The sequence below is a fragment of the Rhipicephalus sanguineus genome, chromosome 1, assembly GCF_013339695.2.
Source record: "Rhipicephalus sanguineus isolate Rsan-2018 chromosome 1, BIME_Rsan_1.4, whole genome shotgun sequence".
Classification (NCBI taxonomy): domain Eukaryota; kingdom Metazoa; phylum Arthropoda; class Arachnida; order Ixodida; family Ixodidae; genus Rhipicephalus; species Rhipicephalus sanguineus.
This window is the reverse complement of record NC_051176.1, coordinates 336,043,134-336,058,839: the sequence shown is the minus strand read 5'-3', so window position 1 is coordinate 336,058,839 and position 15,706 is coordinate 336,043,134. Positions and strand designations below refer to the sequence as shown.

General features: G+C 43.0%; 1 protein-coding gene across 1 annotated transcript in view; it reads left to right on the top strand.

Annotated features, from left to right (window-relative positions):
• The first annotated feature begins 14,545 nt into the window (after positions 1–14,545).
• LOC119388877 (F-box only protein 47-like) overlaps positions 14,546–15,706 on the top strand; it is a 40,452-nt gene continuing 39,291 nt past the window's right edge. Inside the window, exon 1 of the mRNA XM_037656253.2 lies at positions 14,546–14,555. Coding sequence (XP_037512181.2) covers positions 14,546–14,555 — 10 coding nt within the window. The remainder of the gene's footprint in view (positions 14,556–15,706) is intronic.

Below are 15,706 nucleotides of genomic sequence, written 5' to 3'. Positions count from 1 at the left end.
GCCTTTCCCATATCTTATATATGGGTCATTTCTGAAGTTCATTCGTTTAAATGTTCCTTTAAAACACTGTATATATTCCTTTACACACTGTAAACCACTTTGCACCCTTAAGGCAATTTCATGCGATGAAAACGCCCTTTTGCCTAACAAGAATTTGCAGAAATGGGGTTGTAAGGTTGTTTTGCTTCCCCGAACAGCCTTTTGGTTTGCTAAGGATTCATATTCTAACTAAAACACCCTTTAGGAGCTAAGGTTATAGAAAACCCTGTAGCCCATGCGGTTGAATATTAGGTGCGTTTAGGTTGACGAAATTTGTTGTGTGCTATCTAGAAGCACACAACAAATTTGCGCATATTCTGTGAACGTTTTTTATTTAATTATTTGGAACAGGGATATCCCCACCGGCACTGAACGGCAGCTCAAGATAGCATGGCTATATATACTAGACACCCGCAACAGTGGTCTAGTGGTTGTGGTGCTCGACTGCTGACTCGCAGGTCACGGGAATGAATTGTGGCTGCGGCGGCCGCAGTTTCGATGGAGGTGAAAATGCTTGAGGCCCGTGTGCTTAGACTTAGGTGCATGTTAAAGAACCCCAGGTGGTCGAAATTTTCGGAGCCCTCCACTACGGTGCCTCTCATAATCATATCGGGGTTTTGAAACGTAAAACCCCAACAATTTTTATTATTATCAAGAGTCCAAGGCATAGCTTCAAGGGTTCTGTTGACATTGATTGTAATTGCAATTAAAGAGGTGGCTTGAGGTTGAATTTTCCTGAATGACTGTATGAATGTGTTGTATTCACTCATCTACTCCTTAACTGAAAGAGTGCAAACTGCATGCTCAGTGGCTCTGCATTAAATTTGAATGAAGCAGCTTTAGGTGAAAGAAGCCATTTTCACCTTTTACAGTTGTCGGTTTGACCCCTTTTCTTTTCTTGTGGATTTGATTATGCAGCAGAGCACGGAGATATCCCAGAATATTCGAAACACGCAATTGTTCTTTTATTCTGATGGCAATTATATGAACATTTCACGCGCGTTTTTGCAGTCACCGTCACAATAAGGTTCTATATAATGTCTGAGGGCAATAAGATTGCCCTGCGTGTTCTATGTTCCATGTGTGAGTGAAAGCGTGCGAAAGCAGCAGGCAATCGCTGCTTTCACTGGGGAGGGGAAGGGGGCGTGCCTGTGTGTTTCCAGCAAGAACTGCGTACTTTGGGCAGCCGGGCACACCCTATCTTTACAGGGATCAGCTGACTGCTCGTGCCTTTGTACATGCCGTGTTCTCACTGCTCAGTTTGCATTGAAGCGATAGACAGCATTGTGATGTGAGGATAGTGTGTTTTAAAGGGTGCGCGAGTGCAGTGAAAAGGGCTCATTGAGAGAGGAAGAGGACAATGGCACAAAGTGTGGACATGAGCACTCTCGGAGAAAACTCGCCAAAGAAGATGATGCACAGCCAGCTGCAACACGTGGGAGCATGGAGGACTTGCTCAACCGATGAGCACCCTCCACAGTGGGATTGGAGGAAAGCATGGGAGTAGAACGTGAGAGTGAGTGAGATGTGGCCAGGAGATGATGATGTCCAGGGTGCGGGAGTAGTGGCCAGCCAAGTTCTTGGATGAAGCAATTCATTTTTTCCTTGTATAACATCTCAATAGAACAACCTTCCTGAAACTATTGTAAGCATTGCATCGAATCCTCAGTTTTATGTGTGTGTTCAAGACCTCTAGCACTGCACTTGCTTGATCCTGTACTTGGTTTCTTTTATATATGTATGATAACTGGATATCAACAATCTTTTGGTTTTGTTTTCCTGCCTACATAGCCTTGTTCGCTTTGTGTGACTGTTTTGTACTTGCATTCACAAATGTACAACACATTTGTATATCCCCCTCCCCCCTTTCCTGTTATAATACTGTACTCTTGGTTCTAGAGAATGCGGGTTTATGTAATAAGTAAGTAATAAAAAAGTTCGCTGCAGGCTTCCACCTGGTACATCGTAAAGCTTCGGCCCGCTCCCTGGCATTCGTGGATCGTCGCAAGGGACATCTATTCGAGGGCCACCAGTGTCTCCAAGACAAGACCAAAAGCTTCGGCTGGCCAAAAGGGCGTCCAGCCACTGACTTTTACTTGCTTGGTGCTTACACAAGTTGCAACTTGCATGAGTGTGAGAACCCAAAATCAGATAATTTCAGCATGTAATAGCATTATTTTGCAAAAGCTTGTTTCTAAAGTGAATGCTGCTGAATGTTTTGCAGTATTGGATGTGGGAAAAAAAATCGGTATACGAGAAAAGCTTCTTCGCTTTGTTCTGGTACCTAATGGGAAGGGGCCTGACCACTCCAATTTTAAGAAGCTTAAATTATATAGGAATCGCAACAGAGAACCTTGGAGCCCAGGGGTAAGAGAGTGCAGCCTCAGCGAGCAGTGCATACAGCAGTGTTCAAGCATACGTCGGACAGCAGAATGCTAATGCCATCTCTGTACTCTGTGGCTCTCGTAGCCCTAAATTAATGGCACATTTGTTTGGTTGTCTTCAAGCGCTCCAGAGTGCTCTGGCAACGTATGTCACATTTGGCTGGCTCTTTCAGAGCACTGCACCCAACACTGAAAGATCTGAGGCACTCTCACTTCTGACCTCGGAGTGTGACTGACATCTGATCATGTGACTACTGTGCCTCATTTGTTTGCAGCAGAAGACACGTTTCCCCTTCTGGCCTACGATTGCTCTAGTGAGCGGCTGCACGTCCCTCTCGAATAAAGAGTGGGATCCGCATTGCTGCAATCCTAGTCATGAGCATTGTGGCACCCAGCTAGATGTACCACAAGCCTGTCAAGTGCATGCTCTGTGCCTCAGATCAGAAACTGCATGGGAACCGTGGCGACAGTTTGTGAGTTCCTTCATGCGAGTCCAAAATGCCTAGCTGCCCTAGGTATCCAAATTGAAAAGTTAATGCCAACAGCTTGCGTGATGTGCTTGAAGTCACTTTGTCCAGCCCAATGGGTCCAGAGGCACAATGCTCTCAACGTGCTTGTAAATCTTTTCCACTACATTTGGTCTACTGTCCATGACATTAGCGACAACTGGAACGAGATGCTCAAATCCTACTGAGCGCTTTGCAGAGAAGCGAATTTCTCGTCTCTTTTTGTGGTTGAAAAGATTTTCACTTTAAGCTTGCCATTACACAAATACTTGCAAATAGTAAACATGGATCTTTCATCTAATCTCAGGTTGGCTGAAGACGTTTTGTTATCTGGATGTAACCTTCCATCAGGAGCTCACGAGGTGTTCGTGAACTTTTTGAGCGTATTTTGTCAGTTTATGAACAGCTTGGCTTTTGGCCATGCTCAAATGACAAAAACGTGCTCAAATGTGCCTTCGTAGACTCTGGAGGAGTACTTCCATCATTGTGTATTAATTCCATTTCTCGAAGCTTTCACAGAACAAATTGAGATATTCATGAACCACAAGAGCACTTGCTCGACTGGAAGTTTTCCAGCCTTCCTTTCACTTGTTGCGAAGCAAACATGACAAAAATGCAATGTGTATTCTTTGTGTGAGCTGCCATTCTGATGTCACAGACTCTGTGTTGTCTTCTGTGGGAGAGGTACATCTCTGGTACAGAAAACTTCAGCACCTTGAAAAACGCCCAATGGGTCTGATGGAAGCCCTTGAATTCTGCGTGGCTAGCATTTTCCAAAAGGCTCTTCAGATAATGGCCATTCTCCCAGTAACTACACCTACAAGTGAGAGCACTACTGCCTTCAAAAGCCAGTGTCAAATTATAGTGCGAACTGTTACCTACCACCGAGAGAAAGGAAAGTGCCAACTCCAAAGTGCACGCACTCTACCCTACCGGTGAAGGCAGCTGCCAAAACAGCTAGCATGTTTCAAACCAAGTGCTTATGCAATGCCTGGAAGGATCCCGAGACTGTTTCTGCCAATGCACACCGAACATGCGAGAAGGGACTCATTCTTTGCCAAGCCTCTGCTATGCTGTAAAGGGATGAGTCATATTCAAGAATCTAGAATCTGGACGCTACCCGATGTAAGCATGCGGAGAAGAGCAGTCAGTCAGTCAGGGAAGATGTCATATGAAATGATGCAGTGCACTCAGGCACGACAGCAGTCTCTCGGGCAGTGGCACCGAGAAGGCACATGTGATCAGATGCCTAAGGAATGGGGAATTCCTTGCTAACGCTACATTGTACGTGGGCCCATGTGTGTGCAGGTTTCCAGAAGAGGAATCTTTGAGAAACAACCCAAGGATCGCCATGGACTGGACTGTGAAAAGTCTGGCAAATATGAAAGGGATTAAGTGTTGTTGAATATTCTGTAAAGCCTGACCTTGTATTTGAGTGCGATTTGATTCATTGTTTTGTTACAAAACAACTCGGATGGGTTGTTAAACCATCTGAGTATTGTGATTGTATTGTGATTTAACCAGCGAAGTGTGCATGTATGTGAGATATTTGTACTGCCTTAATGGAGAATATAAAATTTTTTTAGTTTGACAACTCTGGGCTCTGACTCAGTCTTTGGACCACAACCAGCATTCGATAGCACACTTAAAGGACCTACTCTTAAATTGTCCGTGCTGTTGTGGTGCTTTTTGGGGAACCAATTTGTCAGTTCTTGAAATCTGCCTGATGATTGCATCTCTTTAATGGGTTGTGACAGAGGGGTCCTTCTCAACTCTGAGGCATCTGAAAACCTACCTTTGCAACACAACCTGCACACTGAGGTTAAACTACACTGTACTAGAAGGGGGTTGTGTGCTCTCTGCCCTATGCTACGCAGGTGGCGCTCTGAAGCCGCTCATGTCGCCGGTACTGGGAGCCACTAGGGGCGCTGCAGCAGTTTCCTCTTGAAGTTTCTCGCGCTCCTATCCTTCTGCTGCTGCCGCTCTTTTGCTGCACACGTGCTAAACGAGGCGGCAAGTCGATTGGTTTTTGGTGCTATTGAGAGGTTCAGTGGTTTGCATCAACAACAACCACGGTATTTGTTTTCTGATGACGTGTTCATGCTAAGGTATGCTAACCAAGTATGTCTACTAGCGGCACAATCACTGTTATCGTGCCTGGGTGCCAAACGTGTGCAGTGTGCGAATTGCATTTTAAGCTGCATTAAGTAATCGGGGACTACATTCATATAATTGATGGCAAAGAGACAGCATTCCTCGTGGTAGACCAACGCTGTCGGCAGACGCTGTTCCAACGATCCTTCCGAATCACCCCGCGTACCTTATCAAAAGGACTCCCAAACCCTGGAGCGAAGGAAGCGACAAGAAGGTGACCAAACAACCAGCAGCAACAAAAGTCGAACCGCAGCATACGCGCCGTCCGCCGAAAATGACCCGAACAACCAATCGCCATCAAATAAAGCATATACATTTTGCGCTAGCGAAGAAGCACAAAAACCAACCTGCTCAGATGAGGTACGGAACTACTTGAACTTTTTTTTTTCCACCTCAACCCCTTCGTAGTGCTAGACGAAGCATTAATTTTGTTTTCCATTGTTTTCCGGTACTCTATTGCACTTCGACATTATGCCAAGAAACGACTGTGGTGTCGGAAAAAGTTGGCATGTATTTCATGCCCACTCCAAGGTGTATATCAGGTGGAGATTTGTTGAACAACATTGTTTGAGTTGCCGGGAAGAAGCAGAAAGCCTGCTCGAAACATTGCAGATGCCCTCGCAGCAGATACGTTCTTGTTATGTAAATGTTGTTGAAAGAAAAGTTGACATTATGTACTGCCACACCATTTTAGAACACAAATTTGTAGTACTTCTGGAATCTAAACAGTTCTTAGAGTGTATTTGCGTTTGGTGGATGTCTTGTGTGTAATCTTTACGCCAATGCTGTTCATAAAGAATTTAAATTGCAGAAAGTAAAAATCAGATTTGAAAATAAAATCGTTTAGCAATGCACCATCACAAGAAAGTTTTGCTCGAATTTATCCATTTTTACTTTAACAGCTGGAATTGCGCTTGCTTGAAATTTCAAGGTAGTAATTTTCCACAAATAAACTGGATGTTGTGGATGCCTTTTATTATCTTTCTGACAACGTGCACTTTCACGTGCATGTGAAGCGTTTTCTTATGCGATAAGCACACCGTCTTTCGTAACTTGACTGGCGAGTTCCGTCGACTTCGGTCACCGCCAACGCTTGGCAGGCGTCGAGCATGCCTTCAAGGCGCATGCAACGTTCGAAAATGCCTGATAGAGCTATGCGTAAACAGGTGCAAACGTCGCGCTAATTTGTTGACAAGCCATCACTTAACTCTCCGGGAGGCAGCCGACATCTCTCCAGCCAGCGCTGCAATCATAGCGGCAGCGTGTTTCCTTTGTATTTCTTAACGAGAAAAGCGAATGCGTGTGGACAGAACTCCAACCGTATGGATAGCAAGCACTTGTTTATAATTACACAGTCCGCTAAAATAACCCGCAACGCCTGCCTAACGTAGCCACGAAACTTGTAAAACCGCATAACCTTTCAAGAGGAAATGCTAGTGGCGCCATCACTCGGAGGCAACATGAGGTGCCTCAGGCACCTCACGTTGCCTCCGAGTGAGCCCACTGCCCCTATTCTAGTACACTGTAAATAAACTGTCCAGCTTTTTTAAATATTTACTAAGAAGTTTCTCTATTGCTAAAGTACATTTTGGACGAAATGCAATGAAGCCATGGCGGCTGCACTTTAAGCTGTAGAGTGTCTTATCTGCAAAAGTGCCGCTGCTACTAATGCCTGCTTGAGACCAGACTTAATGAGCACTATCTCCTGAAATGAGTGGTTTTATACTAGCTTCTGCTAAATGTATATGCCTATAGTTGTGCTTACAATTTTTTGTATTTGTTTTAGTTACTTTACTTGTGTTTAATGATACACATTGTTACCTTTGGGCACTATTTGCACTTATCCTACTTTTCAATACCTTCTTTATTAACTTCTTCCCCCTAGTGTCATTTAGTATAGCACTGTAGGCCAACCTGCATTGCTCGCACATTCTCTTGTTTCAAAGTTCAGACCAACATTAGTCATAAGTAACCTCCTCAGGTACTTCCACCAGTCAGCGCTGCCATGACCGTCTGGCCACTTCTCTACAACTTGCCATCTTTTGTAACAGCGGCGCTGCCATCATATGTGCCGCCAGTACAACTTGCGAGTTTTTCCTGCATTTTAATTTTCATCTGTTATTCCCAACCCCACCCTCTTTCTACCCTCAGAATCTAGGCTTTTTTTACTTGTACCCGTTCTGATGACATTCAAAATGTATAATATTTACTCCTTTCAAAGTTCTCTTTTGCAAGTTGTCAACACCAGTAGCAAGACAAGGGAATGAGCCCATGAACTGCACCAAACTAACACGCCTCTGATGACGCGGCTGCTTTGACAGCGGCAAATCCTTATGTCAAAATGTTGGCCAACTAACCTGAGGCACCTGATTTGATTTTTCAATTTTGCCATCTATGGTATAATCATACTGGTCGAAGGCCATGTGATTTCCCGGGGCTGCAGATATGAATTTGTGAAGTAGTTTTTTTATGGTGATTTAATTTTGAGGTTCCAACTATAACAGAGAAATGTTAGAAAATTAGATTTACATTTTATATCAAGAGCAAAATGAAAACAAGCACTCTTGTCGCAATTTCCCTCATTAAAGAAAGACCTGTTATAAGGAAAGTCATCATACTGGCCTTTTGGTGGCATGCGATTTTGTGGAAGTAAGTCTGGGTGAGGGTGCAGTTTTCCTGCACCACTACTTTGTCAGAAACATTCCTGCAGTGTTACTTGCAGAGAAAAATTGAAAGTGGGCAAAAAATTGGCTAGACCTGATATCATAATCAAGGTGAGAGGAAAAGGGTCCAAAAGGTAGTACTAGTTTATGACCTGTAATTTAAGACCTTTACTGTTGTGCCCTATCAAACTGCACCGGTAAAACTATATCACTGATAAGTAATCAGTCTTCCAGCAACAGCCGGAAACTAAATTCTATTAGAGCAAGACAAAGGCGGTTATGTCTAATACCTGCAATAAAGTGCGATATGGCAAAGGAAGTGGATCCCCGTTTTTTAAAACTTTAGTGGCTTACTTTTTAGCAAGTCTATGGACCATCATATTAAGTACTTGAATAAGGTATTTTTCATTGTCATCTGATATATGCGGTGCCATATCTCTAGCTTTTTATTACCCCAGTCACTTTGTTACTTTATAAACTTTTCCCTCAGCTTTATATCAGTTCTTTATGAATTGCCACAGAATCAGTGTATTTATTCAGACTATGCCGTTCATGTAGATCCAGCTAGTTAAGGGTGGCGACGCACTTTAAGGTATAGAGTTTGGCTAGGCTGAAAGGAGACATAATATAGGATGGCCCCGCCACAGTGGTCTAGTGGTTATGGCGCTCGACTGCTGACCCGAAGGTCGCGGGATCGAATCCCGGCCGCGGCGGCTGCATTTTCGATGGAGGCGAAAATGTTTGAGGCCCGTGTACTTAGATTTAGGTGCACGTTAAAGAACCCCAGGTGGTCGAAATTTCCGGAGCCCTCCACTACGGCGTCTCTCATAATCATATGGTGGTTTTGGGACGTTAAACCCCAGATATTATTATTATTACATAATATAGGATGTTCTGCTCTTATAATTTAGAGAATGTCCAGCTGCAGAGTTTCTTTGACAGCATCAGGGCAGCCACCAACCGGCTGGCACGTCGACACCCATATCACTGCGTGGAGTGACAAAATTGGCAAAAATAAGCATGCGCCCAACAAGCTTGTTGGAAACTATGTTGCACGTTTGTTTATTCACTTTACTGCTTATTTTCTTCGTGCACTGCTTTGCAAAATGGCTTCTTGGCCCTGTCAAGCTTAGGACCTTTTGGGTGAACACTTGAGTGATAAACATCGTCATCATACTTGGCGTTATTATTGTCTTGCATTTTATTCGCTGTTGGAATCCTTCGGCTGTAGCGAGGAAATGGCATATTATGCAAGGCATCTGCCGAGTGATTAGATTTAAAAGACCCAAACACGACTACTTGCCAAGGCATGTTTCCCAGTGTACAACAGTGGGACTTTGCTATGCACATATCTTACCATCTCCCATTTTTGTGAAGTTGCAAGTGCTCAAGCTTAGTGAGGAAGTGGGGGGAGTGGTTGCACCTGCCAGACGTTAACAGGAAGGCAGAATTTGTTGGCCGCATGAAAGTTTGGTGGTTAACAAGTGAGCCATGTTTATGCGTTGCTGTGATGTGCTTCATTAAAGTGTGTGACAGTCTGCTGTTTTGGCAGTGTTATTGCATCTGCCTGTGTGTGCTGATAGACAGGTAGTGCACAAGCGCGTCGGGGTCACTTTTTGGACCCAATAAGGACAAGTTCCCGACTCTATACTTTCCTTGTGGTTGAGTCTGAACTTGTTTGCACATTGTTGATCAATTCAAATGTCCATCTTCCATGAGGCCGTTCGTGTGGTCTATGTTGACGCACAAAAATTTTAAAAGCTGACATTGGCGTGAGGTGGGCCGTGTTAACCAATGTGCTGTTGGTCGAGGTGTGACCATTGACAATGTGATCTGTTTCTTCTGTTTATGATGGCTTAAGATTTCTGATAGAGCTTGACTGCTTTTCATTGTTTTGCCAGTTTTTATTTCTTTTCTAGAAGAAAATAGGTACTCATAGAGATTGTTGTATTTACCAACATAGTTTGCAATGTGGACTACTGTATGCCAAATAAGGTTTGTATTTGACATGTAAAACCCCGTGATGTCTGCAACTTTTGGCACAAAGAATCATGCACAATTGGAATTTTTTGTCTACATGGCACTGCTGAATAGTGAATGCTGTACAGCTTATTGGTATGCTGGTTCTCAGTATTCCTGTGGTTTCCCATCGTGATTTTATGGAAACACAAAATTGCTGTTAGGACTGAAAATAGGCGATGGCTAGCTGCCTATAGGGAACACTTTCACTGAACATAGCAAGCAATCAGTGTTCAGTTGAAGTGTGTTTCATATTGGCAGCTAGCCATTGCCTAAGTCCAGCACCCTATCACATATGTAGGTAGCAATTTATAACATCGTTTTGTATGTAGCAACATTTTAGGAAGAATATTGCCACTTTGGTCACATTTCTGAAATTTGACCAAGAAAGCTCCTTGTTAAAAGCAGAATGATCAGCGAGCATATATTCGCTAACTTGCTATTCTGCAGGGAGAGGGGAGGAATGGAAAAAGGCCCCAGAAGAACGTGGGCAGAAAGAAATGTAAAAGGAAAAGAAACGAGATGCAGGTCTTGTAATAGGTGTCCCAGTCGGTGAATGTACAGTCTTGACAATTACTGTAATATATGGGAAAAAAAAAAGAAAAAAGGAACACTTATGGGTACAGTGCACACTTTCTTCATTGAAGGATCAAAGTTTGCTGAGAAAACCAATAGATTGGATGTATGCGAACAAGAAGTTCAGTGCTTTTTGCTGTTTCAATGGGCAGCGCCAGGGTCACAGCATCCTTGTGAATGTCAATGCCCGGGCCTGGTCGAGCTTTTTTAGAATATCTTGATATTGTTGTTGCTCATCTTTGTATGCCTGCACTCAAGCAAGATGTGCTCTACGGACTCCACAGCGGTGCAGTTGTCACAATACGGGTTTGTAGTCTGGCTGTTGTGGTAAAGCAGACAGCTGACCAAGTGGTATGCTGCATAGAGTATCGTAGATATAGTGTGAAGTGTTGGGTGTTGTCAGACTACAGGGTGCTGTTGAGGTGTCTTGACTGAATGACTTGTAGGCTTAAATTACTTATCTGAGTTGATGGGAGCAATTTATTGGTCTTGCCGTTTCTTGAATTGTGGGCAATTTGCTGAAATTCTTACATATTCTGTAGCTTGTGTGTTTGTCACTGTGCTTTCAAGTAGAAAAGTGCCACGTTCTCTCATGCCTGAGCAACTGCTACATTTTCAGGATAAAGGTGGTTGAAAAAAGTGTGTGTAAACACTTTCTTCAAAAAGAAATTATGGCAAAGTCTTATAAGAAATGCGGCACAGCAATTAAGCTTGATTGGACAAAATTAATATTTGAATATTTTAGTCTGGTTGCAGTGGAAGCTGGGTATCTGAGCCAGCAGACCATACTTTCCTACAGTCAATGCACCTTTGAAGTATTTTCCTTTTTTCGTTTTTCAATAATTCTCACATAGATGTAGTATACACTCACTTGCTTTCAATCTAAGTACCCTCCTTTGCTTTTGGTGTTGTGGGCTCAAAATGGAAGATGGTGTGGTATTCTTTAAAAAACACAGAACAAGAATTTTCAGGCTAATGTTAATTTTTTTTTTTTATCACGTTTATGGATGATGCATTCGCTGTGCAACAAAATGTTGCTGAAAAGGTAAGTTGGATTTCAATCGGGAAAGTGAAGGTCTGATAAGATAGCCGAAATAATGAAATGAGTCCATACTGTTGTATGCATGCATGGATCTTGCAGGGGACATGAAGCATCGTTTTCCTGTATATGCCCACTAATGAAGTGTACCTCTTTGTGACTACTTTTTAATGTTCTTGAATGCCCTTTTTATGAACGATGCTATTGGCATTCAAGTGATGACAACCTTCACAAGCTTTGCCCTCTTGCTTGAATTTGAACTGTTGCGCTCATGCTGAAGGTGTGTAGCATGCTCCGTCTATCACTGTGTGAAGCTATTTGCACTTGCGTAACTTCTAAATTGTGTAAACGAAAGAGGGGGATTGATTGATTGATTAATTGATTGATTGAGAGGGTAGAGCATTGGACGCATTATCCGAAGCTTGTAGGTTCAGTCCCTACCTGTGGCAAGTAGATTTTTCATCCACTTTAATTCCTTTCCATTTATGTCATAATTACTAGTATACTAAAGTTAAAACATACAAGTTATGTCCCCTATACCTTCCTTAGCTTCATTGTCCATTGATTTAATTGGTTTGTGTGGTGTGACAACCCATTGTACTGCCTCATTTTTTTAGGCAATGGTATAAGCACGGTGGTATTGTCCCAGGAGTCGGTGCTTAATTGTGACTTCAAAAGAAATTCGGGCACTGGCTGTTGTAGAAAAACCGTGTGTGATATACACAGAGTGGATGGGACAGAGTAAATTTAAGGAAATAAAAAGTGACATAACAAACTAAACTGAGCTTCGTGCTGTGAGTGAAGCAATTGTCCATGGTGGTGCGGGAGAACAACTAAGCAGACCTGTTTGTTGAAAGGGTGAATGGTACAGGGTGTTGCCCCTTTAAAAGTGAATTGAACTGGTAAGAACTGGCTTTTTGCACGTTGTTCCACTGGTCATTTTGGGGCAGATTTGTAAGTTCCATCATTATTTTTAATCATCTCCAGGGCAGATCACAATTTTTGCTGCAATTTTGAGGCAAATATTCACTTCGAAGTCCAATTCATACATAGCAGGCAATGCTACAAAGGCTGCAATGTCTCTCAACAGAAAAAGCATTACATGTGACAGTAAGAGGTATAGATCATTCAGTTTCATGTGATATTAAATTTAATATTTTTTATGCTGCGAAACATGTTATTGTTACTTGGAAGGTGTAATGTACCTTGACCTTTTTACCATCGAGTGAATGGTGTAACACGGCAGGTCTGTAAAAGAAATGGCGCAGATGGAAAACTTGAACAACGGAAATTTGTGTAAGATTTTTGTAACAGCTGTACTTTTTGTAGCTTCTGCATGACCACATGCTTAGTATGAAGTGGGGTACAGGTCAATGGCTACCAGTGACAAGTTCTGCTGCGATGCAGAGCTGAGGACTTTTGTGTTGCTTTTTTTCGGCAGGTTTGGGTTTTTGAAACCTTTGCACTTACGTGAGTGCACAGCTGCCCTCGCAGAGCTGCCTGTTGAATTTGGCATTACTAGTGTGTTTTCATTTGGACTGTACAACTACTTCCTCGTTCAATGCTTTGTCAGCTGCCTCACCTGACAGAAATGGATGTTGTCATAAACAGTTGTGCCTAGGCACATTTTATCATAAGTGTTATCTTTGTGTTATCTTTGAAAGGTTGCAACATCAGTGAGTGCTTGTCACTGCTGTAGGCATGTGCTGAATGCAATGCTGTTCAATTCAAAAGTGAAGCTGTTGCAAAAAGTAGTTGATTGTGAGCATAACTTGTCATTTTCATGTGGACAAATGTGCACGTTTGAATTGGTGTTTAAAATGCCTTTGACAGAGTGAAACAACCGTATTCACAAGCTTCTTTTATGAACAATTGGGCTACGCTCTCGTAATTTGGTTCCAGTTTTTAAGACCTTGCACACACACTACATTATATCAAAAGTCATTTCACCACATAAACAAATAGGACGTGCACATGCATTTTCAACATTTCAAAGGGCTTGTTTCTTTTTATTTTGTTTTCTCCGAGCTCCTATGTTTAGCAGAGGTGCTATGGATGCCGACCTAATGAGCTCATTTTTGTAATCTTCAATGTTTATTGTCGAGTCTTTGTTTATATTGTAGCAGACTACTTATGAGGAACCACAACCTCAAATTGCGTGGGCCTCATTTTCTAAAACAGTATAATGTATTGCAGTTAGTGCAAGCTAATCATTGGAAGTTAAGCATTTTGATAGAATTGCCTGCCTGGTTGGGTTAAATAATTAGGACTTGCGAATGACTCTGACCAAGTATTGTCACAGTTCTAAGAAATGCTCATTTGTGAAATTTATGCTTTAAAAGTGCGTGTACGTTTGTACCCTCCTTCCCTGTTAAAACATCTATGGAAACTACATATGAGTATTTATTCATGGTAGGACATCTTTTTATCTTCTACAAAACTGATAGAAGTAAATATACACATTCAAAGCCAGGTGATGTGCTCTGTCTCATCTAGCCTTTCCTCACTATGCATGCTCACATTGTACATTCAGAAGGGAACATCCGTGCTGTAAAGTTGATACTTATTGAACAGGTACTACTTTTATTCCAAACAGATACTGTTGCAGAGGATTGGCACGTGGCGCAAGCAACACGCGGCAAGCCTTCGGACTTCGCAACAATGTTGTGCTAAGGTGCAGTCATGCCGGAGTGTGCAGCAGCTAGCTTCCCCCTAAACGAATTTAACCCATTTTCTTTCTTAAAAAAAAACTAACGTGTCAAGCGTTAATTGTGCGATCAGGACCGTAAGATGTGCTCTTTCTTCGAAATTTGAGCGAGAACATCGAGAACATCTTGCCGGTGTGAACGTAACTCACGGGATGAACGGTGACAACTAGAGAGAAACCGGACGTCACCGAAGGACCGAAGCTGTTGGATTTTCTAGGTTGCATTGCCAAAAAATTAATTTTATTATATGTTTGCGAGCTTGTACAGCATTAAATATCGCTGCTACGGTACAAACAGTTTCTACGATGCACTGCCGTCTGCTTCGCGTACCACAGATGTGTGTGCGCATTCCAGACGTCATCACTTGCGGCCTGTGTGATAACCTGTTGTCCGCAAGCTCCAAGCTTTGTTACTTTGTTTGCACCGACAGTAGCTCGGTCGCCACGCTGCGCCCACGATGGACAACGGCAAGTTACTTCTTGTTTATTCTGAATCGGTGCTAATTAGCCGAGTAAGACGGTTTGAAAAACTGTCATTGCTAAGCCTAAGGCAGCCTTTATTCCGAAAGCTACGAGACGTGGTGCTGGGGTGCAATCGCGGAACGACGCTATTTCCGATTCCAATGCCATATTCTATGCTATTCTTATCATCCACCACTCGCGGCTGGCTGATCGCGTTGATAACGCGGACGGACCATCGTTCTGACCAATGGCCAAGCGCGAAAACCACGAAAAGCATTGGAATAAAAAATAGAATCGTTCCGCGATAGCACCCCTGGGCTACGTCCCTTCGGTGCACCAAATGGGTTCCAGATGGCCGAATGATCTGCTTTCGTGCATTTTTATATTGTTCCACCTGGAAACATTTGCTGCCATCTACCAAAGATAAAAGATCACGTGATATCACACGGAATCGAGTGATGAAAAGTGGTTGAACAAAGAAATGTCACTGGATCCAACGCTACGACAGTGGGCTTGCCTTCGCCTACGCAGTCCTGCAGCTTGGCGCATCTGTACTGCAGCACGTAGCTTAACTTGTAGAACAATAATGAACTTGTGGAATAACGAGTGCTCAGCGCAGTTACAGCACTGCAAATTTTGTAGCTGTCCGTTTTCATGAACGGAAAGGTGGTTTCAAAAGTTGTACATTTTACGCGACGCGCCCTCTGCTGCACAGTGTGGCTGAACACGCCGAAAATATGCCAAACATGTTCCTGTTTAAATCGGCCTTTACCCAAATTTGAGTGCAACGTATGATAAATGCTGTGAGAATGAATGGATCATCGACAAAAGTTTAACTGTTTTAGCTAACGAAAAAAATAAGTTAAAAGCAAAGGTTGTGGCCTCCGCGATCGGTAACGGCGCGTTTCCTGAGCCAATCACGAAGGCCACGCAAAAGTTAATTTGCTGCTGTGTGGCGACACCAAGACTCGGCGGCGCTGCGGTAGCTGAAAGTAACGGCGCCATGGTATCATAGAGCTAGTGCTCAAATGCATGGTTTGGGCATGTCTCTATGCCAAGTCCTCGTCAATTTTTTTCTTTAATTTCCCATCTCCTTTCCTCTTTTTTCTCCTCCTAACTTCCTTTCCTCTGTCTCTTCCCTCCTCCCGAAAGAGTAG